The sequence below is a fragment of the Hippopotamus amphibius genome, chromosome X (assembly GCF_030028045.1).
Source record: "Hippopotamus amphibius kiboko isolate mHipAmp2 chromosome X, mHipAmp2.hap2, whole genome shotgun sequence".
Taxonomy (NCBI): domain Eukaryota; kingdom Metazoa; phylum Chordata; class Mammalia; order Artiodactyla; family Hippopotamidae; genus Hippopotamus; species Hippopotamus amphibius.
This window is the reverse complement of record NC_080203.1, coordinates 115,329,868-115,357,672: the sequence shown is the minus strand read 5'-3', so window position 1 is coordinate 115,357,672 and position 27,805 is coordinate 115,329,868. Positions and strand designations below refer to the sequence as shown.

The window sequence follows — 27,805 nt, the reverse complement described above, 5'->3', positions numbered from 1 at the left end:
TTCAGATGCATTAATTTTCTATTTTAAACAACAGAAAACTAGGCTGAACCATATCCTACCCTCCTTTTGAACTGCACCTGAGCAATCTGGGGTAACTTCGAGATGACCGAGATAATGGCCTCCTGACACAGCACAAAGAAAACAAACAACCTGTTTATGCCAACACGGGGTCTTGTTTTCATACCCCAGGAGTGACCTCAAGAAGCAGCTGAACATGCTGCCCAGTTATTGTCTAAATATTAATTACCCCCAAAGCAGCACTGTTGTTCGCGAGTCTTGGCAAATGCACCCTGACAGCCAGATGGAGAACTCTGCACAATGGCGTTCCGTGGATGCATCCACTGAGCTGTCTGGGAGCTCCTGCTGCAGCTGACCTATATTGGCAGCTCACTGTGCTCAAAGTGAAATGTTACTAATACCCCGCAGGAGAGAAAATATAATATAAGGGATGAATTTCGAGCTCAACAGACTTGGTTTGAATCCTAGGTCTGCTACTTATTACTGGGAAAGTTACTTGCTCTTTAAGCCTCGGTTGTCCGTCTTTTAACACAAGGCACAGTTGGGAGAATTACATTTGATCATCTGTGCAAGTAGAGGGGCATGCTCAGAAATGTCTGCCACTTATTAATAGCATTCATGATCTGAGACCATTTGTGGAGATGTTCATTCGTTTGTGTTTTGGGCTCTTTTTCCTGCCCCCTCTCCACGCACGTGCCCAGCTTCTCGGTACAAACTCCCCCACAGAAGCTGTGAAGTTCAAGCTGTTGGGAGACAGCCTGTCTTTCTGGCTGCTGTTATCCCAAAGCCAGAGCTCCTTGGGGGAATTCTGTAAGGAAGAAGACAGACAGAAGATTCCTCCAAAGGAGGAAGAGGTCAAAGGTCAGGGGGTCCCACCAGCAGCAGAGCCTCGGGAGGGATGAGGACACTGGGGTTCACCTGGGCACAGAGCACCGGGGCCTCACCTTCCATACAAACAGTGGATTTGCTCCTTCCTAGCAATTCTGTGGGCTCATTATTGAGGACAGTGAAAAAATGGTGCTGGGCTGGAGATTGGAAGCCCTTCTCCTGTTTCTGTAAACATTTTAGATTCTTGTTTGACTCTGGGGAGGCGAAGAGACCCTCAGCAAGGACTGAGACTGCATCTCCTACCAGTTAGGCAAAATGGAGTCTTAGAGGAATATTTAATTTCAATTAAGACACAATAGAGCATAAGCCCACATTTACAGAGTAATATTTGCATCTACTATAGTGGGACTAGTATTTCTACAGTTGTTATCTTTTTATTCCCCTCCTATGAGGCAGAAGTGAGTATGTGGTGACTCATATCCTTAAAAAAAATTTCTGGGGGAAAAAGTCTCTGATCTATTCAATAAATTTTAATTTCTTGTTTTTAAATGACATGAGCTTTTAAATGAAAATGGAGAAAAAATGGGTTTTACAACTGAATAGTTTCAATTCACTAAAAAAAATGCCCACAGAGGAAGCTTGCATAAAATTTTTTCAAATTATTACTGACTACATGCTTAAAAATTAAAACGGCAGGTATTATAATCATAGTGCAAAAATCATGGTAGTTTGTGGTATCTGTTACTGCCTAAGGTTGGGAAGTAGACTGTAGTACCTCTAGTTATCACAGTTTCTGGTCTTTGAATCAATTATTTCTGCCAAATACTAAGTATTTCAACTGTACCTGTCTGTGCACTTGTCCCGGCCAGAGTGGTTTCATGAGCAAAGCCTTTGCTCCACCCACGGAAATTCCTACAACAAACCTACCCGCAGATGTAAGGGGGCCCACAATTAATATAGAAGGTTCTTTCAACTCATTGCAACCATTTTATTTGCTACCTATACACATAATATTTAGAGTTAGCCTTTCAACCAACAACAAAGAATACCTATTTTAAAGCACTCCCTAACTTTCCTCCCTATAGAATTTTCTGCCATTAAGTTGCTTTGTCAAACTCAGGAAAGATAGTCTAAGGTAGTCTTCAAACTAGGGTACACATACCCTTGGGGATACGCAAAGGCTTTTCAAGAGGTATCCAAGCACTGGTAGTTTTAAAGGAATCAACTTCCAGATCCTCGACTTCCAAGGGTACCCCTTCCTAAAATTAATGGGCCCAAGAAAGGCTCTGTGTCCAAAACCAACCTTACAAGAAAGGCATCATCCAAACCTTCCTATGCTGCATTGCTAGGGGCAGGGAATTAAATCCTGAGGCCAAACCAAACTGAAACCTCATTTAATGACTAACCAAAGCACCATGAACCTATAAAAGCTTCCTGTCTACACTTTTTTGTTGCAGGTGAAGTTGAATGGTAGAAACTAAATATGGTAGAGTGGGAAATGATGCAAATTTTTACCGAACAACTTTGCCTCTTCCTTCTCCCAACTATTACCAAAGGATGCAAGGATCTTGAGGGATAATGCCCACAAATTCAAAGCAAAAGCAGCAGTGGAAAGAAATATTGAATGGTAACAATTGCTTTTTCACATAGTTAAGGGTAAGCATTTTTCCAGCTATTCTCAATGTTTATATTGAATCCTAAAAATGCCTTTTCTCTTGTAGTTAAGGTGTAAGCATTTTTTCGGCTATTCACTTCAAAATCACTTCAGTAAGTCAAAGCTGTATAGGCTGGTACTGCTGCCTCTTAGAAATACAACTGGAATATTTTCCAGGAATTATCAAATGTTTCAAAGTACACTGGAATAAAGACACGGATAAAATATTTACATGCTTTTTTTTCTCAGATTTCATATATATTATTTAAAAAGGAAGTTTAAGTATCGTATCAACTCACATCATATTTATTCCATTTACAGATACTCCTCCCATTTCATCTTCTAAATGTTTATTATTTCCTACTTTCTCATAACAAAAAATAAAATATATATGCCAAATTAGTTTTGGGTAGTATATACCCTTTTTCTATCCTCAAGTACATAGGAAAAGTATAGTTATAGTTATTTCTGATTTTTATATTTGATTTTATTTAATTATTCCCCAAAGCCAAACACCAGAGTTTAACACACACATATACCAATATTTAGAGAAGGAACATGTCTTTTTGGAAATCATACTCCTTTTCTCATAAATATCATATAATTTTATGTATAAATTATATGGTATTACTATAAGTTAAGGATATTGATTTATTTTTGTTTCTATCTTCTTTATAACTTGTTATATCTACATCATTTTAATCTTAACTGACTTTTATATACAATGGATTCGATAATTTTTTTCTCAGTGGGTTTTTTTTTAAGCTCTTTATTGGAATATAATTGCTTTACACTCTTGTACCAGCTTTTGAGGTACACCAAAGTGAATCAGCTATATTTATACATATATCCCCATATCCCCTCCCTCCCGCAACTCCCTCCCACTCTCCCAGTCATGGCCCTCTAAGGCATCCCCCATCATCGAGTTGCTCTCCCTTTGTTATACAGCAACTTCCCACTAGCTATCTATTTTACAGTTGGTAGTGTATATATGTCTATGCTACTCTCTCACTTCGTCCCAGCTTCCCCTTTGCCCCCCGTGCCCCCAACCCTGTGTCCTCCAGTGCATTCTCTGAATCTGCATCCTTATTCTTGCCCTGTCACTGAGTTCATCAGTACCTTTTTATTTTTTTTTAGATTCCGTATATATGAGTTAGCATACAGTATTTGTTTTTTTCTTTCTGACTTACTTCACTCTGTATGACAGACTCTAGGTCTATCCACCTCATTACATGTAGCTCCACTGCATTCCTTTTTATGGTTGAGTAAGATTCCATTGTATATCTATGCCACATCTTCTTTATCCGTTCAAATGTGGATGGGCATTTAGATTGCTTCCATCTCCTGGCTATTGTAAATAGTGCTGCAATGAACACTGTGGTACATGTTTCTTTTTGGATTGTGGTTTTCTCTGGGTATATGCCCAGGAGTGGGATTTCTGGATCATATGGTAGTTCTATTTGTAGTTTTTTAAGGAACCTCCAAACTGTTTTCCATAGTGGCTGTACCAACTTACATTCCCACCAACAGTGCAGGAGAGTTCCCTTTTCTCCACACCCTCTCCAACATCTATTGTTTCTACATTGTTTCATGATGGCCATTCTGACTGGTGTGAGGTGATACCTCATTGTGGCTTTGACTTGCATTTCTCTAATGATTAGTGATGTGGAGCATCTTTGCATGTGTTTGTTGGCCATCTGTATGTCTTCTTTGGAGAAATGTCTATTTAGGTCTTCCGCCCATTTGTGGATTGGGTTATTTGCTTTTTTGGTATTAAGCTGCATGAGCTGCTTGTATATTTTGGAGATTAATCCTTTGTCCATTGCTTCGTTGGGAAGTATTGTCTCCCATTCTGAGGGTTGCCTTCTTCTCTTGTTTATGGTTTCTTTTGCTGTGCAAAAGCTTTTAAGTCTCACTAGGTCCCATTTGTTTATTCTTGATTTTATTTCCATTATTCTAGGAGGCAGGTCAAAAAGGATCTTGCTTTGATGGATGTCATAGAGTGTTCTGCCTATGTTTTCCTCTAGGAGTCTTATAGTGTCTGGCCTTACATTTAGGTCTTGAATCCATTTTGAGTTTATTTTTGTGTATGGTGTTAGGAAGTGTTCTAAGGTCATTCTTTTACATGTAGCTGTCCACTTTTCCCAGCACCACTCATTGAAGAGGCTGTCTTTTTTCCATTGCATATTCTTGCCTCCTTTGTCAAAGATAAGGTGCCCATATGTGCTTGAGTTTACCTCTGAGTTCTCTATTCTGTTCTATTGATCTTCCTTTCTCTTTTTGTGACAGTACCATACTGTCTTGATCACTGTGGCCTTGTAGTATAGTTTGAAGTCAAGAAGCCTAATTCCACCAACTCCATCTTTCCTTCTCAAGATTGCTTTGGCTATTCGGGGTATTTTGCATTTCCATAGAAATCGTAAGACTTCTTGCTCTAGTTCTGTGAAAAATGCCATTGGTAATTTGATAGGGATTGCGTTGAATCTGTAAATTGCTTTGGGTAGCATAGTCATTTTCACAATGTTGATTCTTCCAAGCCAAGAACATGGTATGTCTGTCCATCTGTTTGTATCATCTTTGATTTCTTTCATCAATGTCTTAAAGTTTTCTGCATACAGATCTTTTGCCTCCTTAGGCAGGTTCATTCCTAGATATTTTATTCTTTTTGTTGCAATGGGAAATGGGAGAGTTTCCTTAATTTCTCTTTCTGCTTTTTCATTGTTCATGTATAGGAATGCAAAAGATTTCTGCGCATTAATTTTGTATCGTGCTACTTTACTGAATTAGATTAGTGCTAGCAGTGTTCTGGTAGCATCTTTAGGGTTTTCTTTGTATAATATCATGTCATCTGCAAAGACTGACAATTTTACTTCTTCTTTTCCAATTTGGATTCCTTTTATTTCATTATCTTCTCTGATTGCTGTGGCTAACACTTCCAAAACTATGTTGAATAATAATGGAGAGAGTGGGCACCCTTGTCTTGTTCCTGTTCTTAGAGGGAATGCTTTCAGATTTTCACCACTTAGAATGATGTTGGCTTTTGGTTTCTCATATATGGCTTTTATTATGTTGAGGTAATTTCCTTCTATGCCCATTTTCTGGAGAGTTTTTATCATACATTGATGTTGAATTTTGTCAAAAGCATTTTCTGCATCTATTGAGAGGATCATATGGTTTTTATCCTTCAATTTGTTGATATGATTATCACACTGATTGATTTGCGTATATTGAAGAGTCCTTGCATCCCCGGGATAAACCCCACTTGATCATGGTGTATGATCTTTTTAATGTGCTGTTGGATTCTGTTAGCTAGTATTTTGTTGAGGATTTTTGCCTCTATGTTCATCAATGATATTGGCCTGTAATTTTCTTTTTTTGTGACATCTTTGCCTGGTTTTGGTATCAGGGTGATGGTGGCCTCGTAGAATGAGTTTGGGAGTGTTCCACCTTCTGCAATATTTTGGAAGAGTTTGAGAAGGATAGGTGTTAGCTCTTCTCCAAATGTTTGATAGAATTCGCCCGTGAATCCATCTGGCCCTGGGCTTTTGTTTGTTGGGAGATTTTTAATCACAGTCTCAATTTCCGTACTTGTGACTGGTCTGTTCATATTTTCTATTTCTTCTTGGTTCAGTCTTGGAAGATTGTATTTTTCTAAGAATTTATCCATTTCTTGCAGGTTATCCAATTCATTGGCATATAGTTGCTTGTAGTATTCTCTCACGATCATTTGTATTTCTGCAATGTCAATTGTTACTTCTCCTTTTTCATTTCTATTTCTGTTGATTTGTATCTTCTCCCTTTTTTTCCTAATGAGTCTAGCTAATGGTTTATCAATTTTGTTTATTTTCTCAAAGAACCAGCTTTTAGTTTTATTGATCTTTGCTATTGTTTCCTTCCTTTCTTTTTCATTTATTTCGGATCTGATCTTTATGATTTCTTTCATTCTGTTCACTTTGGGGTTTCTTTGTTCTTCTCTCTCTGTTTTAGGTGTAAGGTTAGGTTGTTTATTCGGTATTTTTCTTGTTTCTTGACATAGGACTGTATTGCTATAAACTTCCCTCTTAGAACTGCTTTTGCTGCGTCCCATAGGTTTTGGGTTGTTATGTTTTCATTGTCATTTGTTTCTAGATTTTTTTAATTCCCTCTTTGATTTCTTTGGTGATTTCTAGGTTGTTTAATAGCATATTGTTTAGCCTCCATGTGTTTGTACTTTTTACAGTTTTTTTCCTGTAATTGATATCTAGTCTCATGGCATTGTGGTCAGAGAAGATGCTTGATATGATTTCAATTTTCTTGAATTTACCAAGGCTTGATTTGTGCCACAAGATGTGATCTATCCTGGAAAATGTTCCGTGTGCACTTGAGAAGAAAGTGTATTCTGTCGTTTTTGGATGGAATGTCCTATAAATATTAAGTGGAGATGGTCTAATGTGTCACTTAAAGCTTGTGTGTCCTTATTTATTTTCTGTTTGGATGATCTGTCCACTGATGTAAGTGGGGTGTTAATGTCTCCTACTATTATTGTGTTACGGTCGATGTCCCCTTTTATGGCTGTTAGCATTTGCTTTATGTATTGAGGTGCTCCTATGTTGGGTGCATATATATTTACAATTGTTGTATGTTCTTCTTGGATGGATCCTTTGATCACTATGTTGTGTCCTTCCTTGTCTCTTGCAACAGTCTTTAAAGTCTAATATGGGGGATATGTGTATAAAAACAGATGATTGAACTTGGTGTACCCCAAAAAATAATAAATAAAAACAAAACAAAACAAAACAAAATAAAGTCTAATATGTCTGATATGAGTATTGCTACTCCAGCTTTCTTTTGACTTCCATTTGCATGGAATATCTTTTTCCATCCCTTTCCTTTCAGTCTATATGTGTCCCTTGCTCTGAAGTGGGTTTCTTGTAGGCAGCATATAGAAGGGTCTTGTTTTTGTATGCATTCAGTCAGTCTGTGTCTTTTGGTTGGAGCATTTAATCCATTTACATTTAAGGTGATTACTGACATGTGTGTTCCTATTACCATTTTCTTAATTGTTTTGGGTTTGTTTTTGGAGGTCTTTTCCTTCTCTTGTGTTTCCTGCTTAGAAAAGTTCCTTTAGCAATTGTTGTAAGGATGGTTTGGTGGTGCTGAATTCTCTAACTTTTTCGTGTCTGTAAAGCTTTTGATTTCTCCATCAAATCTGAATGAGATTCTTCCTGGGTAGAGGATTCTTGGCTGTAGGTTTTTCTCTCTCAGGACTTTCAGTATATCCTGCCATTCCCTTCTGGCCTGCAGAGTTTCTGCAGAAAGATCAGCTGTTATCCTTATGGGTTTTCCCTTGTATGTTATTTGTTGCTTTTCTCTTGCTGCTTTTAATATTTTTTCTTTGTGTTTAATTGTCATTAGTTTGATTAATATGTGCCTGGGTGTATTTCTCCTTGAGTTTATTCTGTATTTGGGACTCTCTGTGCTTCTTGGACTTGATTATTTCCTTTCCCATGTTGGGGAAGTTTTCCACTATAACCTCTTCAGATATTTTCTCAGACCCTTTCTGTTTTTCTTCTTCTTCTGGGATGCCTATGATTTGAATGTTGGTGCGCTTGATGTTGTCACCAAGGTCTCTGAGACTGTCTTCCTTTCTTTTTATTCTTTTTTCTCTTTCCTGCTCTGTGGCAGTTATTTCCCCCATTCTATCTTCCAACTCACTTATTTGTTCTTCTGCCTCAGTTATTCTGCTGGTTATACCATCTAGAGTATTTTTAATTTGGGTTCTTTTGTTGTCCATTACTATGTGTTTGCTCTTTAGTTCTTCTGAGTCCTTATTAACTCTTTCTTGTATTTTCTGTATTTTGTTATTGAGATTTTGGATCATCTTTACTATCATTACTCTGAATTCTTTTTCAGGCAATTTTCCTATTTCCTCTTTATTTATTTGGTCTTGTGGGTTTCTTTCCTGCTCCTTTGCCTGCATGGTATTTCTTTGTTTTCTCATTTTGTCTAATTTATAGGATTTGCTGTCTCCTTTCCCTATGCTGCCTAGTAGTAATTCCTTGTTTCTGCCCTCTGCCCCCTGTGGTGGGGTTTGTCCAGTGTCTTGAGTAGGCTTCCTGGTGGGGGTGTCTGGTGTCTGCTTTCCTGTGTTTGTGGCTCTGTGTCTTTTCTCTCTGATGAGCAGGGCTGTGTCAGGTAGTGTGTTTTAGGGTATCTGTGAGGTTAATATGGCTTTAGGTAGTCTGTGTGCTGATGGGTGGGTCTGTGTGCTGATGGGTGGGTCTGTGTTCCTATCTTGTTTGTAGTTTGGTGTGAGGTGTCCAGCACTGGCAGTTGCAGACAGTGAGACAAAGCCAAGTCTTAGACTCTGATACAGGGCTCTGTGAGAGTTCTCTGCAGTTAATCTTCCCTGTGTCTGAAGACTCCCTAGTAGTCTAGCATCCTGGATTCAGTGCTCCCTCCCCAGAGCCTGCTACTTGACTTCTGATGGAGTAGTCCAGACTTCAGAGGTTGCTTGTCCCAGTTATGTCGGGATCTTTGCAGTCCTTTCTGGTGTCTGAGGTCGTTTGCAGGTGCTCAGCTGGTTCTCTGTGGCAATTATTGCGTCTTTTGGTGTATTCCTGACACATCTGTGGAGAGGGATGCATTTCATGTCCTTCTACTTCGCAGCCGTCTTTCTTCTCTCTCTCCTGTTTTTTCTGTGAGTTCCAGCGGTGGCCCGGGGTGGGCAAGGGAGGCTGCAAAGGGTGGACAGACCTGGAGGAAGGGCTGTCATCAGAGGGAGGTATTCTTGGGCTTGCTGAGCTGCTGTGCTGGAGTGGAGCAGAGGGACATACAGGGCACAGGAGGAAGGCTGCTGCTGGCTGTGACCCCACCCTCAGCGATGGTGGGCCCACCATCCCTCGTTCTCTGCCTCCAGCCTTGTCGCCTCTGCAACTGCCGCCACCACTGTGACAGAGCCTCTCAGTGGTTTTTAAAAAGCTTCTTGAAATATATTAATACATCTGAACTGGAAAGACTTTTTCTTAGTTTCTAGGGTTTTAGTAGGTTTGACAATGAGACCTGGCTTTGCCAATTAGGTGAGATTGTGTTTTCTGCAAATTTACTAAATTTGCTAAAACTGCAGCCCTAAGGGGTATTTTTTTCTTAAGTTTTTAAGCAAATGATAAATGCATTTTATCAGAAATTATTGGATTGGCAATGGTATAATGAAATTACCAATATTTCTATTTCCTCAACCCTTTCTGAGTATATCTTGTTGAATAGGCTGCTTTCAAGTAAAAGAGCAAGAGTTATAATTAAGAGTCATTTGATAAGTCTTGTTAAAGACTTTGTGTTATACTTCCCAGAAAGGGAGAAAGCAAATCATTCTAATAGCTTGGAAACAAATCTTTTTGCAGGTCACATCATTTCTAATCCATTGCCTAACAACAAATTGGAAACAGGAGCTTAACAAATTATCACTTGACAACCATTAAAATTATTTTGATGAAAATAATAAATTATTTTTGTGATATATGACAAATAACTTATGAGTTCAAAGATTGAGTGGCATCACTATAACAAACTTCTTCCATTTCCATCTAAATATTGTTGTGAACCAAATATTTTAGCACTGACATCTGTAACAAAGAAAAAGAGGAATAAAATCAATGTTAAACCATCTCATTCTAGCAGTAATATATTCATCCAAAAAATATTCATCTACAATTTCATCTCAATCATTCAAAAGAAGCCAGAGGTTTAAAAAAAAAAAAGGAATTCCCTGGCAGTCCAGTGCTTATGACTCTGTGCTTCCACTGCAGGGGGCATGGGTTCAATCCCTGGTCAGGGAACTAAGATCCCACATGTCACATGGCCAAAACAATAGCAACAACAATAACATAAACACCTTACCTATAGAGGAGTGAGGATAAAAATTACATTGGACATCTCCACAAAAATGATGCAAGCAAGAAGTGAGTGAAGTGAGGAAAAGCAACAAATAACATACAAGAGAACTCCCATAAGGTTATCAGCTGATTTCTCAGCAGAAACTCTGCAGGCCAGAAGGGAGCAGCACAATATATTGTGATAAATATAAAGTGATGAAAGGGAAGAACCTACAACCAGGAATACTCTACCCAGCAAGGCTCTCATGCAGATTCAACAGAGAAATCAAAAGCTTTACATACAAGCAAAAGCTAAGAGAATTCAGCACCACCAGACCAGCTTTGAAACAAATGCTAAAGGAACTTCTCTAAGCAGAAAAGAAAAGGCCACAACTAGAAACCAGAAAATTATGAATGGAAAAGCTCACTGGTAAAGGCAAATGTACAGTAAAGGTAGGAAATCATGCACACACAAATATGATATCAAAACCAGCAACTGCAAGAAGAGGAGAGTACAAATGCAGGAGATTGGAAATGCATTTGAAATTAAAAGACCAGCAACTTAAAACAATCCTGTTTATATATAGACTGATCTATCAAAAACCTCATGGTAACTGTAAACCTAAAATCTACAATACTTAAACACACAAAGAAGAAAAAGGAATCCAAACACAACTCTAAAGTTAGTAATCAAATCACAAGAGAAGGGAACAAAACAGGAAGGGAAGAAAAAAGTCCTACAAAAACAAACTCAAAGCAATTAACAAAATGGCAATACGAATATACATATCAATAATTATCTTAAACAAAAACAGATTAAATGCTCCAACAAAGAATGACTGAATGGATAAAAAAACAAGACTCATATATATGCTGTCTACAAGAGCCCCACTTCAGATCTAGGGACACATACAGACCAAAAGTGAGGGGATGGCAAAAGGTATTCCATGCAAATGGAAATCACAAGAGTGCTGGAGTAGCAATACTCATCTCAGACAAAATAGACTTTAAAATAAAGACTTTTGTAAGAGATAAGGAAGGACGCTACATAATGATCAAAGGATCAATCCAAGAAGAACGTATAACAATTGTAAATATCTATGAACCCAACACAGGAGCACCTCAATACATAAGGCAAACGCTAAGAGCCATAAAAGCAGAAATCGACAGTAACACAACAATAGTAGAGGACTTTAACACCCCACTTACACCAATGGACAGATCATCCAGACAGAAAAAAATCAATAAGGAAACACAGGCCTTAAATGACACACTGGACAAGATGAACTTAATTGATACTTATTGGGCATTCCATTCAAAAGCAGCAGAATACACATTCTTCTCAAATGCACATGAAACATTCTCCAAGACTGATTACATGCAGGGCCACAAAGTGAGCCTTGATAAAATTAAGAAAACTGAAATTATATCAAGCATCTTTTCCAACCACAATGGTATGAGATGAGAAATAAACTACAAGAAGAAACTAAGAAACACAAACATGTGGAGGCTAAACAATATGCTACTAAACAACCAATGGCTCACTGAAGAAATCAAAAAGGAAATAAAAAATACCTAGAGACAAATGAAAATTGAGAGCACAATGATCCAAACCTTATGGGATGCAGCAAAAGCAGTTCTAAGAGGGAAGTTTATAGCAATACAGTCCTACCTCAGGAAACAAGAAAAATCACAAATAAAACCCAAAGATAGTATAAGGGAAAAAATCATAAAGATCAGAGCAGAAATAAATGAAATAGAAGTGAAGAAAAGAATAGCAAAGATCAATAAAACTGAAAGGTGGTTCTATGAGAAGATAAACAAAGTTGACGAACCTTTAACTAGACTCATCAAGGGAAAAAAGGAGAGAACTCAAATCAATAAATTAGAAATGAAAAAGGAGAAATTACAAATGACACCACAGAAATACAAAGGATCATAAGAGACTACTACAAGCAACTATATGACAATAAAATGGTCGACCTAGAAGAAATGGACAAATTCTTAGAAAGGTATACTCTCCCAACTCTGAACCAGGAAGAAACAGAAAATATGAGCAGACCAATCACAAGTACTGAAACTGAAACTGTAATTAAAAAACTAACAACAAACACAAGTGCAGGACCAGATGGCTTCACAGGTGAAATCTATAAAACATTTAGAGAAGAGTTAACACCTATCCTTCTGAAATTATTCCAAAAAATTGCAGAGGAAGGCACACACCCAAACTCATTCTATGAGGCCACCATCACCCTGATACCAAAACTAGACAAAGATACCACAAAACAAGAAAATTACAGGCCAATATCACTGATGAAGATAGATGCAAAAATCTTCAACAAAATACTAGTAAAGAGAATCCAACAATACATTAAAAGGATCATACATTATGATCAAATGGGATTTATCCCAGGGATGCAAGGATTTTTCAATATCTGCAAATCAATTAGTGTGATACACCACATCAACAAATTGAAGAATAAAAATCACATGATCATCTCAATAGATATAGAAAAAGCTTTTGACAAAATACAAAACCCATGTATGATAAAAACTCTCCAGAAAGTGGGCATAGTGGGAACCTACCTCAACATAATAAAGCCCATATATGACAAACCTACAACTAACATCATACTCAATGGTAAAAAGCTGAAAGCATTTCCTCTAAGATCAGGAATAAGACAAGGATGTCCACTCTCGCCACTTTTATTCAACATAGTTTTCAAAGTCCAAGCCACAGCAATCAGAGAAGAAGAAGAAATAAAAGGAATACAAATTGGAAAAGAAAAACTGTCACTGTTTGCAGATGACATGATACTTTACATAGAATATCACAAAGATGCTACCAGAAAACTACTAGAGCTCATCAATGAATTCGGTAAAGCTGCAGGATACAAAATTAATACACAGAAATCTGTTGCATTTCTATACACTAACAACAAAAGGTCAGAAAGAGAAATTAAATAAACAATCCCATTCACCATTGCATCAAAAAGAATAAAATATCTAGGAATAAACCTACCTAAGGAGACAAAAGACCTGTACTCTGAAAACTGTAAGATGCTGCTGAAAGAAAATGAAGATAACACAGATGGAAAGATATACCATGTTCTTGGATTAGAAGCATCAATATTGTCAAAATGACTATACTACCCAAGGCAATCTACAGATTCAATGCAATCCCTATCAAACTACCCATGGCATTTTTCACAGAACTAAAACAAAAAAATCTTAAAATTTGTATGGAGACACAAAAGACCCCGAATAGCCAAAGCAATCTTGAGAAAGAAAAACGGAGCTGGGGTAATCAGGCTCCCTGACTTTAGACTATAATACAAAGCTACAGTCATCAAAACAGTATGTATGGGCACAAAAACAGAAATATAGATCAATGGAACAGGATAGAAAGCCCCAAAATAAACCCATGCACCTATGGTCCATTAATCTACAACAAAGAGGCAAGATTATACAATGGAGCAAAGACAGTCTCTTCAATAAATGGTGGTGGGAAAACTGGACAACTACATGTAAAAAAATGAAATTAGAACATCCTTTAACACCATACACAAAAATAGACTCAAAATGGATTAAAGACCTAAATGTAAGACCAGATACTATAAAACTCTTAGAGGAAAACATAGGCAGAACACTCTTTGACATAAGTCTCAGCAGTATCTTTTTTGATCTCCTAGAGTAATAGAAATAAAACCAAAAATAAACAAATGGAACCTAATGAAACTCAAAAGCTTTTGTACAGCAAATGAAATCATAAACAAAATAAAAAGGAACGAGAGAAAATGTTTGCAAACAATGCAACTGACAAGGGATTAGTCTCCAAAATTTACAAAGAGCTCATATGGCTCAATATCAAAAAAACAAACAACCCTATCAAAGAATGTGCAGAAGATCTAAATAGACATTTCTCCAAAGAAGACATACAGATGGCCAAAAGGCACATGAAAAGATGCTCCACAGCACTAATTATTTGAGAAATGCAAATCAAAACTATAATGACATATCACCTCACACGAGTCAGAATGGCCATCATCAAAAAATCTACAGGGCTTCCCCAGTGGCACAGTGGTTAAGAATCTGCCTGTCAACACAGAGGACAGGGGTTCAATCTCTGGTCCAGGAATATCCCACATGCCTCGGAGCAAATAAGCCCGTGCACCACAGCTACTGAGCCTGCACTCTAGAGCTCACAAGCCACAACTAATGAGCCTGCATGCCACAACTACTGAAGCCCATGTGCCACAACAAGAGAAGCCACTGCAATGAGAAGCCCCCGCAGTGAGAAGCCCGCACACCGCAATGAAGAGTAGCCCCCATTCTCCACAACTACAGAAAGCCCACGCGCAGCAACAAAGACCCAATGCAGACAATAAAAAAAAAGTAAATAAACTTATTTTTTTTAAATATACAAATAACAAATGCTGTAGAGAGTGTGGAGAAAAGGGAACCTTCCTACACTGTTGGTGGGAATGTAAATTAGTACAGCCACTATGGAGAACAGTATGGAAGTTCCTTAAGAAACTAAAAATAGAGCTACCATATGATCCAGCAATCCCGCTCCTGGGCATATATCCAGAGAAAGACATGGTTTGAAAGGATACATGCACTCCAATGTTCATTGCAGAAACAACTTAAATGTCCATTGACGGATGAATGGATAAAGAAGATGTGGTACATATATACAATGGAATATTAGCCATTAAAAAGAATGAATTAATGTCATTTGCAGCAATATGGATGGACTTGGAGATTATCATAATAAGTGAAGTAAGTCAGACAGAGAAAGACAAATATCATATGATATCACTTATATGTGGAAACTTAAAAAATGATACAAATGAAGTTATTTACAAAACAGAAACAGACTCACAGACTTAGAGAATGAACTTATGGTTACCAGTGGGGAATGGCAGAGGGGAGGGATAGACTGAGACTTTTGGACATGGACACACTGCTATATTTAAAATAGATAGCCAACAAGTACCTACTATAGCACAAAGAATGCTGCTCAATATTCTGTAATAACCTAAATGGGAAAAGAATTTGAAAAAGAATAGATACATATATATGTATAACTACATCACTTTGCTATACACCTGAAACTAACACAACATTGTTAATCAACTATACTGCAACATAAAATTTTTTTTAAAAAAGTGAGTGAGGGCTTCTGTGGTGGTGCAGTGGTTAAGAATTTGCCTACCAATGCAGGGGACATGAGTTTGATCCCTGGTCTGGGAAGATCCCACATGCTGCAGAGCAACAAAGCCCGTGCACCACAACTATTGAACCTGTACTCTAGAGCCCACGAGACACAACTACTGAAGCCTGCATGCCTGGAGACCATGCTCTGCAACAAGAGAAGCCACCACAATGAGAAGCCCATGCACCACGACAAAGAGTAGCCACTGTTCACCACAACTAGAGAAAGCCCGCACACAGCAACAAAGACCCAACACAGCCAAAAATAAAATAAATAAATTTATAAAAAGTGAGTGAAGTGAAATATTTATAGAGTTGAGAGCAAAACCCCACCAACCTACAATTCTGTAGCCTGCAAAATCTTCCTTTAAAAGGAAAGGAGAGAGGTATCACCTCACACCAGTTAGAATGGGCGTCATCAAAAATCTACAAACAATAAATGATGGAGAGGGTGTGGAGAAAAGGGAACCCTCTTGCATTGTTGGTGGGAATGTAAATTGGTACAGCCACTATGGAAAACACTATGGAGGTTCCTTAAAAAACTAAGAATGGAATTACCCTATGACCCAGCAATCCCACTACTGGGCATATACCCAGAGAACATCATAATTCAAAAAGACACATGCACCCCAATGTTCATTGCAGCACTATTTACAATAGCCAGGACACAGAAGCAACCTAAATGTCCATCAACAGAGGAATGGATAAAAAAGATGTGGTACAAATATACAATGGAATATTAGCCGTAAAAAGGAATGAAATTGGGACATTTGTAGAGACATGGATGGACCTAGAGACCGTCATACAGAATGAAGTGAGTCAGAGAAAAACAAATATCGTATATTAACACATATATGCGGAATATAGAAAAATGGTACAAATCAACTGGTTTGCAAGGCAGAAATAGAGACCCAGATGTAGAGAACAAACATATGGACACCAAGTGGGGAAAGCGGGGGCGGCTGGGGTGGGATGAATTGGGAGGTTGGGATTGTCATATATACATTACTAATAAGAAAAAAAAATACCAAATTGTACACTTTAAATATATGCAGTTTATTATGTCAATTGTATCTCAATAAAAGTTCTTAAAAAAAAAAGACACATGCACCTCAGTGTTCACTGCAGCACTATTTACAATAGCCAAGTCATGGAAGCAACGTAAATGTCCATCAACAGATAAATGGGTAAAGTAGATGTGGCACATATTTACAATGGAATATTACTCGGCCATTAAAAGGAATGAAATTGGGACATTTGTAGAGATATGGATGAACCTAGAGACTGTCATACAGAGAGAAGTAAGTCAGAAAGAGAAAAACAAATATTGTGTATTAACGCATATATGCAGAATCTAGAAAAATGGTTCAGATGAACCAGTCTGCAAGGCAGAAATAGAGGTAGAGAACAAACAAATGGACACCAAGGGGAGAAAGAGGGAGGAGGGGTTGGGATGGGATGAATTGGGAGGTTGTGATTGTCATATATACCTTACTAATAAGAAAAAATATCAAATTATACCCTTTAAATATATGCAGTTTATTGTATGTCAATTATATCTCAATAAAAGTCCTTAAAAAAAGGAAAGGAGAAATAAAGACTTCCTCAGAGAAACAAAAATTAAGGAAATTGTTTCCAGTAGACCTGCCTTGCAAGAACTGTTTTTAAAAGTTCTTCAGAAAGAAGGAAAATTATATAGGTCAGAAGTTCAGATCTACATTTTAAAAAGGAAGAGCATCAGAGAATAAGTGAAGATAAAACAAAAACTCTTATTCTTCTTAATTGATCTAACAGATAACAGTATGTTCAAAATAATAACAGCAACAATATATTTAATTATGTGTGTATGCACACAACAGCACCAACAACCAACTGGACATAATTGATATCTACAGACTATTTCATCCAATCACAGCAGAATACACATCCTTCTGAAGCTCACATGGAGCATTCACCAAGATAGACCACATTCTGGGTCATTAAACACACCTTAGCAAATTAAAAGAACAGGAATCATATAATGTCTGGTCTCAGACCACAGTGGAATTAAACTAGGAATCAACAACAGAAAAATAGCTGGAAAATCCCCAAATAATTGGAGATTAAACAGCACACTTCTAAATAACACATGGTTCAAAGAATAAATCAAGAAATATTTTTTACTATTTTGAACTAAATGAAAATGAAAACACAACTTACCAAAATTTGTGGGATGCAGTGAAAAGTGTTTAGAAGGAAATTTATGGCATTGAATATATATATTAGAAAAGAAGAAAGATCTAAAATCAATAACCTAAGCTTCCATCTTAGGAAACTAGAAAAAGAAGAGCAAATTCAACCCAAAGTAAGCAAAAGAAAATAAATAATAAAAATCAGAGCAGAAATCAATGAAGCTGAAAACAGGAATAAACAAAGTCAACAGAACAAAAGCTGGTTCTTTGAAAAGATCAATAAAACTGATAAGGTTCTAGCCAAGCTAACAAAGACGAAAAGAGAGTGATACAAATGACTAATATTAGAAATGAAAAATAGGACATTACTACAGATCTCATGGACACAAAAAGGAAGGAATATTTAGAGCAACTCTATGCCCACAAATGTGACAACATAGGTGAAAGTGACCAATTTCTTGAAAGACACAATTCACACTGGAAGAAAGAGACAATTTGAATAGGCCTCTATCTATTAAAGAAATCCAATAGTATTTAATAACCTTTCAAAACAGAAAGCGCCAGGCCCAGATAGGTTCACTGGTGAATCCCACCAAACATTTAAGGAAGAAACTATACCAATTCTCTACAATCTCTTCCAGAAGATAGAAGCAGAGGGAATGCCTCCTAACTGATTCTATGAGGCCAGCATCACCCTAATACCAAAACCAAACAAACACCTTATAAGAAAGGAAAACTAGAGACCATTATCTCTCATTAACATAGATACAAAACTCTTTAACAAAATATTAACAACTCAAATCCAACAATGTATAAAAATAATTATACACCATAACCAAGTGAGATTTATCCCAGGTAAGCAAGCAGACTCACCAATATAGAAAACAAACTAGTGGTTACCAGCAGAGAGACGGAAGGAGGGAGGGACAAGTAAGGGGTAGGGGATTAAGTGATACAAACTATTATGTATAAAATAAATAAGCTATGAGGATATATTTACAGCACAGGGAACAGAGCCAATATTTTATAAGAATAAATGGAGTATAACCTTTAAAAATTGTGAATCACTATATTGTACACCTATAGCATATAATACTATACATCAACTATACTTCAATTTTAAAAATAAAAAAATAAATAAAACAGAATAAATCAATGTAATCCTTCACATCAACAGGAAAAAGAAGAAAAATCACATGATCATATTAACAGATGTAGAAAAAGCATTTGATGAAATCCAATACCTATTCATGACAAAAACTCTCAGCAAACTAGAAATACAGGGCAACTTCCTCAACTTCATGAAGACTATCTACAGACCCTACAGCTAACATCATACTCAATGGGGAGAAAACTGAAGTTTTCCCACTAAGATCAGGAATAAGGCAAGGATGTCCCCTCTCATCATGGCTTTTCTTTCTTTTTTTCTTTTTTAACTTATTTATTTATTTATTTTATTGGCCGTGTTGGGTCTTTTTTTTGCTGTGCGTGGGCTTTCTTTAGTTGCGGTGAGTGGGGGCTACGCTTCGTTGTGGTGAATGGGCTTCCTCATTGCTGTGGCTTCCCTTGTTGTGGAGCACAGGCTTTAGGCACGTGGGCTTCAGTAGTTGCAGCACATGGGCTCAATAGTTGTGGCTCACGGGCTCTAAAGCACAGGCTCAATTGTTGTGGCACATGGGCTTAGTCGCTCCTCAACATGTGGGATCTTCCTGGAGCAGCGATCGAACCCGTGTCCCCTGCATTGGCAGGTGGATTCTTAACCACTGTGCCACCTAGGAAGTCCTCACCATGGCTTTTCAACATTGTACTGGAAGTCCTAGCTAATGCAGTAAGATAAGAAAAGGAAATAAAATGTATACAGATTGGGGAGGAAGAAATAAAACTGTTTTTCTTCACAGATGACATGATCATCTATGTAGAAAATTTTAAAGAATTGACAGAAAACCTCCTAGAACTAATAAGCAATTATAGCAAGATTGCAGGATACATATACAAAAGTCAATCACTTTCCTATATGCCAGCAATGAACAAGTGGACTTTGAAATTAAAAACATATTACTGTTTATATTAGCACACGCCAACAAATAAAATACTTAGGTATAAATCTAGCAAAATGTGTACAAGACCTATATGAGAAAAACTATAAAACCCTGATAAAAGATATCAAAGAACAAAATAAATGGAAATATATTTCATGTTCATGGATAGGAAGACTCAATACTGTCAAGATGTCACTTCTTCCCAACTTGATCTATAGATTCAATGCAATCCCAACCAAAATACCAGCAAGTTATTCTGAGGCTAATGATAAACTGATAGTAAAGTTTATTTGGAGAGGCAAAAGACCCAGAATAGCCAAATCAGTATTGGAGGAAAAGAACAAAGCTGGAAGACTGGCACTACTCAACTTTAATACTTAACATAAAGCTACAATAGTCAAGAAGGTGTGGTATTGGTGAAAAAATGGACAAACAGATCAATGGAATGAAATACAGAGCCCAGAGATAGACCCACATTAATAAAGTCAATTGATCTTCGACAAGGAGCAAAAGTAATACAACGGAGAAAGTCTTTCAACAAATGGTGCTATAATAACTGGACATCCACATGCAAAAAAAAAGGAATCTAAACACAGATATTATACTCTTCACAAAAAACTCAAAATGGATAAAAATCAAAATGTAGAACACAAAAGAATAAAACTTGAAGATAATATATGAGAAAACCTAGATGACCTTATACCGGTATGATAATGACTTTTTAGATACAATGCCAAAGGCACAAACCATCAAAGACACAATTGATAAACTGGACTTCATTAAAATTAAAAATTTCTGTTCTGCAAAAGGCAATGTCAATGGAATGAGAAGACAAACCACAGACTGAGAGAAAATATTTGAAAAAGACACAACTGATAAGGACTATTATCCAAACTATACAAAGAACTCTTAAAACTCAACAATGAGAAAATTAACGGGACTTCTCTGGTGGCGCAGTGGTTAAGAATCCGCTTCCCGATGCAGGGGACACAGGTTCAATCCCTGGTCTGGGAAGATCCCACGTGTGGCAGAGCAACTAAGTCTGTGTGCCACCACTACTAACCCTGTGGTCTAGAGCCCACGAGCCACAACTATTGAGCCCATGTGCTGCAACTACTGAAGCCCACGTGCCTAGAGCCCATGCTCTGCAACAAGAGAAGCCACTGCAATGAGAAGCCCACGCACTGCAGCAAAGAGTACCCCTGCTTGCCGCAACTAGAGAAAGCCCATGTGCAGTAACAAAGACCCAGTACAGCCAAAAATAAGATCAGTGGTTGCCAGGGGTTGGGTGGGGGATAGATGAATAGACAGAGCAAAGAGGATTTTTAAGGCACTGCAACTGTTCTGTACAATACCACAATGGTGGATATGTGTCCAAACCCAAAGAATGTAAAATAGCAAGAGTGAACTCTAATGTATTAAACTATGGACTTTAGGTGATCATCATGTGTTAGTGTAGGTTCCTGGACTGTAAAAAATGTATCACTCTGGTGGGGGACGTTGATAATGGGGAGGCTGTGCGTGAGTGCGCAAATGGGAACCTTGTACTCTCTGCTCAATTTTGCTGTGAATGCAAAGCTTCCCTTAAAAATAAAGTTTATTCATTTTGGAAAATGTTAATATTTACAATATTCCAGAAATTACATCTTTTACAACTATTTAAACTTAAGATGGAAAATTTTAGATGTCAACTTAAAAATTTGTAAGAAGGTATAGAGTGTTTCAAAATCCTTTGGGGGATTGCGGAAAACAAAGAGTGAAGACTCTTAGCCTGAGACAGTGGTTTTCAACAAAGCCTTCACCATTCCCTAGGAAGCATTTTTTGAAATTTGTGGGGCATCTTTAGTTGTCACAATGATTGGAGGCAGTGATTGGCCTTTAGTGGGCAGGGTGCCAACAATGCTAAACATCTTCCTATGTGTGGGGCAGCCCCACATGAGAATTATCCAACATCCCATAAGATATCTGCATGTCTCAGTGGTTAAGAATCTGCCTGCCAATGAGATATTTTTTGTGGCCACCCCTATGCAGTTTATGGCCGTAGACTCTGATTTGAAGACTTTCTTTAGTTGAGTAAAATATAACCAATAACCAAGCGGGGGAAAAAAAAAAAAGAATCTACCTCCCAATGCAGGGGACATGGGTTTGATCCCTGGTCTGGGAGGATCCCACATGCCATGGAGCAACTAAGCCCATGCGCCACAACTACTGAGCCTGTGCTCTAGAGTCCGCGAGCCACAACTACTGAGCCCAAGTGCCACAACTACTGAAGCCCGTGCACCTAGAGCCTGTTCTCTGCAACAAAGAGGAACCACAGCAATGAGAAGCCCGCGCACCACAATGAAGAGCACCCCCGCTCACCGCAACTAGCGAAAGCCCATGCTCAGCAACGAAGACCCAACACAGCCAATAAATAAATAAATTTATTTTTTAAAAAAAGATTTCTGCATGTCTCTGCAGAATTATTTTAAATTATTTGAACCTAGCCCCTAACTTTGTTTTACATATAATTGCAAAGTATTTCTGGAAGAGCTGTAATAAATGCTGAATTTTAGAGGAAAGCAGCTACTATATATATTGAAGGAAGATTGTTCTTTGTCTTATGCACAATTTTACCAAAAGGTATTTGCCACAGCCATGCCACTCGTGGGACCTGCACTCCAATACCATGCCCCTGTAGAAATTTGCCTATACACAGGAGGTTGGAGATTCTGTTTAACAGACTAGGAATCAAACAGAATTAAATTAGTGGAGGCACATGAAATTCAGGCTTACACTGAATTTTATTAATAGGATGGTTAAAAATATTTCATAGTATTGCCAATTTTTTTAAATAGAATAAATCATTGGAGAAAATAACACACTGAAATTACTTATTGTTTATGTTCCCTGCAGGTTTTCACTCTGTCACCGTCCCCATAAGGTTACCACCACATTTTTATAGCTTTGTGTATTACTGATTCATTTCCCATCCATACTCTAGTCCCTGTCATCTACCAAAAGATATGGTCTCCATGGTTGTCTTAGTAGTTTAACATGCCCTTGGCTTCCACGGAGAATCCGTGTAATAGCCACTGAGAGGGTAACTATGTTTCTTAGCAAAACTGCTAGAGAGGACATCGTTACTGCATTACTCAATGCTGCTTAGGCAACAACCCTCTGAAACATCTCAGAACTCAGGGCAGCAAGAGCTGGTACTTGATCAGGGAGCAGTATCGGCTCTAGCATCTGACAGCTATGGGATGACTGTGGCTCCTTCTGCCATGGCTGCGAAGAAGTTTAGGGTTTCTTGTAGGAGTTCTTCTCCTTCCCTTCTGCTTTAATTCTTGGCTCTGAACTCCTGTCCATATTTATTTTTGAGTACTACGTCACCTGTGCTTTTATGGAAAGTCTCCTTTAAGACAGACCAAGTCAATAAAAGAACCCATCTAGTTGTAGCTACCATGTTTTCTCCACTTGTCCCAACACTCTCATCTAGGCTGGTGGAAAGATCGCTGCACAAGGAAGGTTCTGTGCTCTGGCTTTTGTGTGCCCTTAACTTCATTCAAGTCTCTGCACAATTGTCAACACTTCGGAGGGCCCTCCCCTGACCTCCACACCTGAAACATCCCTCCTTGCCCCACCAGTCACTCTTTCCTCTTACCTATTTTACATTTCTTCTTTACTACTCTGTATTGTTACTGGACAGTGTCTGCCTCCTCTTCAGACCCTAATTCTCTGAGGACACAGTCGGCTTTGATCATGGCTGTGTCCTCGGTGTATAGAAGAATGTCTGGCACATAGTAGGAGCTCAATAAATAGTTGTTAAGTGAAGGAATCATTCAGTAAATCAGTGAAACCACTGTTGCCTAGTAGGACAACAGGTCTTTGTAGGACCTAAAGAGCTGCTGATATTAATTTACTGCTTTCTCCAATTTACAGGAAGGTACTGCAAGTCATGTATTTCCTTTCACCTTACTTTTGATGTGCTAACCCAGGGCCAGGGCAGTGTTCCTGTTAAGTGTTACCCACACCTAACCACCTCCAAACTTGGGTTGCCAAAATGACCAAAGCCCAACCACTGCAGAGGTCTCCCCAGAACCCTAGCAGCTTAGGACCGGACTCCAGGTCGTAGTGCTCATACAAGAAATGATTTTCCACTCAAAATACAGGGAAATGAACAAGGGCTGGGTTCTCTGCCTGCCTTGGGCTCACTCTGCATGATTTGTCCAGTAGCCATTGCCTCTTATCATCTCTTCCTTCTAGCAAGAGCTCCATTCAGTAACCACATGGTTACCACGCTCAGCGATATCTGTGAGCGATTCCTCTTAACTATCCAAAAAGTAGTTTTAAACTTGTGGAAGATAACAAAATATTTTAAAAAACAGATATGTAGTCTCTTACCATCACCTTTTTACCTCGCAATAAAGGTGTAAGGGTTGATGGTGTCTAGTTCATGTAATGCCACGAAAAATGATTACAGTGAAAGGAAAGGCTGCTTCCAGAAGCTACAGAGATGAGACCCAGGTCTTGAAGGTCAGATGCTTTCCCTTTTACCCAATTGAAATCTGCAGGCCTTCTGGGAGAAGAAAATTTCAATCTATGTCTAACCACCCTTCTCTCTCCACAAGCTTATGTCAGTTCCTTCATTGTAAGCCAAGAGTACCTGGGTATATAAATCTCCATTTCTTTAACACACAGTGCATAAATTCAACTAACTGGGATCGTTGTAAGCCACTGCCATTAGCAAAACATTGTCTTAAGGGCTGTGGGTCACACCAAGGAAATAGACAATAACCTTGCTTACCATTAATCATCCTGAGTCCCCTCAGGTCTCCAAGATCTGAAATCAGAATAATATTGCTTTTCTCCTAACCTTCTAGGAAATTTCAGAAACAGAAATTGGATCGTGCCTCAAACACAAGAAGAAAGGCATGAATAGAAAACATGAAGCAATTATCCTTGGTGGTATTATTAGTCTCTCATTTTCTCTGGGAATCAATGGTTTATAATCTCATGATGTAACTTCCCCTATGGTTTTTCAAATGTCATTTTAAATTTCAGGCAGCAAACAAGTGCCCCAGCATAGGCTGAATTGGGAGTATTAACCATGTGAGGTTTTAATGATGGAAGTCCGAAAGCGGTCCTTTTTAGGAAGCACATTATACAAGAGTTTTCTAGACAAAGAGAAAATGCACTTCTTACCTCCTACCAACAAGTAGCTGTTGGGAAACAGTGTTTTTGCTTGCATAAGTGCCCTTGCATGACCTGAGTGGAAGAGGTCAAATATTCCATCTGCGTATACTCTCACAGGCCTGTCAACTGTGGAAGAGAGAAAACATCAGAATAAGGAATCCAGGTCACCTGATCCTTCCATCAGTACAGCACTTTAAGGTTTGCCTGGAGAAAACACAATGTCTACATACCATCAGTTTCATATTAGTGCATGAAAGTAATTTACCAGGAGGTTCTTCTAAGGACATCAGAGTAAAAACATAACAAAACTAAGATTGACCCAGAACACACATTTTTAGCCGCAGAGCACTGTGGAGTTTTCTTGACCCAGAGTAGAGTTTCAGGTGGCTGAGCTGGCAGATTCGGACAGACCAGGCGTAACCAAAGGGTTGACAGAGTTGGCTCAGTGGGAATATCAAGGTAGGAGTGACTGAGGAGCTCAACGAAAAGAACAAATGACTTCATCCTTGAGTCTGGCTGTCTCGAATGAAGACCCCCAACTCCTATCCCCAAAGGCAATGATGCAGCCATGCACCTCTTCCAAGTTGCAGAGGCAGCATGAAATCAGCCTTGGTAGGAGTATTTACACCATAGAAATTGGCAAATGCTCAAATCAGGGCTTATTTCCCTCTGGAGGGCCAGTTGTTAAACATTTACCAGCATACCACTGCACAAAGGCCACTCCCTACCCGCTTTGGTATCCTAAGGCATGGGGCAGGGGGCACATGCCCCAAAGGGAGGAGTCAGGGAGCAACAGCTACATGGTGGGGTGCTCGGGGTTGGAGGCGAGTGACCCACACGACAGTCGTTCCTAGGAAGAAGGGTCTAGAGCGAACTGGGCACAAAAGACAGACACTCTCCCTCCGTGGCAAATAGTGCTTTGGGAAGCGCTATTTCTTGAGGAAGAGGGACACACTTCACCACAGCTTCCGGGGAGCTGGGGAGCCGGGAGACAGCGCTAGGAACTGCAGGATGACAGTTTTGCTGCGTCAGCCACAAGACCCATCCCCTCCAATAACAGAGAGACGTAGGGAGGGGAGAGGGGCTGGGTGCCAACTTTTACACCATTCTAGACTCTCAACAAAGGAAACAGAAAGTGAAAATATGGCGATTGATAGGCTGAATATGGCAAACTGAACACACACACTTATCTCCACTTCCTCTCGAACACCACAAGAATTACAGAGGAAGAATTAAAAAGCGATAATCCCCCAAGGGCAGAGGAAACTAGAAAGGCAATGACAGTGGATTACAGATGTCAATAACATTTTGGAAAGCTGATTGTCAAGTGCTGAGTATCTACAGGAAATAAGTATCAGAGGTGGAGCAGGTAGGGAAAGGGATTGCTGGTTTGTTTGTTCGTTTGTTTTATAAGCCTAAGAGCCCTACTAATGTTTTAAACTAGATGCACATACTATACTGATGTTATAAATTTTTAAAAAAAGAAAGCAATGCAGAATTCTGTTAAGTGAACTTTAAGGCTGAGATTTAAAATTATGATTATTTCTTGATGTAGTACAACCTCATTAATTTAGAACATAAATTGAAAGGAATATTACATTAATACATTCAGATGGTACAATGTTTCTAATAAATTAAATTCCTCTAATAAAAAAAACCTGAGAGACTTTATGTCAGATAGGGACTTGCGGTTATTCCCAATTATACACCATTGTGAACAAACAGAATTGCCTTCACAGGATTACACTGTATTCTAAATAAGGCCCGGTAAATAGAAAATACTTTGAAATAACAAACTGTCTAATGAGGGATCCTTGGTTTCAAAGCTCTTATTCAATTTGAATTCAATTGAGGAAAATTTGTTTTAAGATATAAACCCCAGGGGAAAGCAGATGGCAGTTTTGCAGAACTTTTTTTATTGATTCAGAGGCGATCAAGATAAACAAATTCAGGAAGCAGAGAGGACAGAAAAGTGCAGGAAAACGATGTAATTACTGAGAAAAAAAGGCCATTTAGTATATCTTTGAAGAGTATTTGTGGAGTTGATTTTGCAAGAAGCTCACTTTTAAAAATTGTAGTGTGTCAGCAATTTCCAGACTGGGAAATTCTGTAGGACCAAAAAAAAAAAAAAGAAAACAAAAACAAAAACAAAAAAACCCCTGATCTCTTCAACAAAGAAACCTCAAGAAAAAAAGAAAGAGATGGCTGGGGGTGGGGGGGTGGGGGGGGGTGCAGGACTTGGAGATTAAAAGATTTTAAAATCATCTCAACATACTGTAATACACAGGCATTATTTGGATTTGGGTTCAAACAAACTATAAATAAGTGATGACATAAGATAACTGGAAATTGGAACACTGGATATTTGATGATATTAAAGAACTGCTGTTAATTTTTTAGATGAGATAATGATATAGTGGTTATGTTGTTAAAAAAAAAAAAAGCAGAGTTTCGTATTTTTTGTTTTGTTTTGTTTTGTTTTTGGCCGCACCGCGTGGATGTGGGATCTTAGTCCCCCGACTAGGGATCGAACCCATGTTCCCTGCATTGGGAGCGCGGAGTCTTAACCACTAGACAGCCAGGGAATTCTCCAGAGTTCTTATTTTTTAAGACAGATATACAGAAATATTTATTGATGAAATGATAGGAAGCCTGGGATTTTGTTTCAAATAATTCAAGAGAGGAGAGTTGACGAGGCAAGACTGGCCACAGGATGATGGTTGTTAGGTACGGGTGATGGACATTATATTGTTCTATGTTTGTGAATGTTTAAAATTCTCCATAATATTTTTAAATAGACTGTGGCTTAAGTTAGTTTGTATGTTTATTTGTTTTAATCTTTTGTTCAAGGTT

General features: G+C 38.3%; 1 protein-coding gene across 1 annotated transcript in view; it reads right to left on the bottom strand.

The window, feature by feature from the left end:
- PCYT1B (phosphate cytidylyltransferase 1B, choline) overlaps positions 1–27,805 on the bottom strand; it is a 120,239-nt gene that overhangs the window by 57,068 nt on the left and 35,366 nt on the right. Inside the window, exon 3 of the mRNA XM_057719261.1 lies at positions 24,962–25,078. Within this exon, the coding sequence (XP_057575244.1) occupies positions 24,962–25,078 (117 nt within the window). The remainder of the gene's footprint in view (positions 1–24,961; positions 25,079–27,805) is intronic.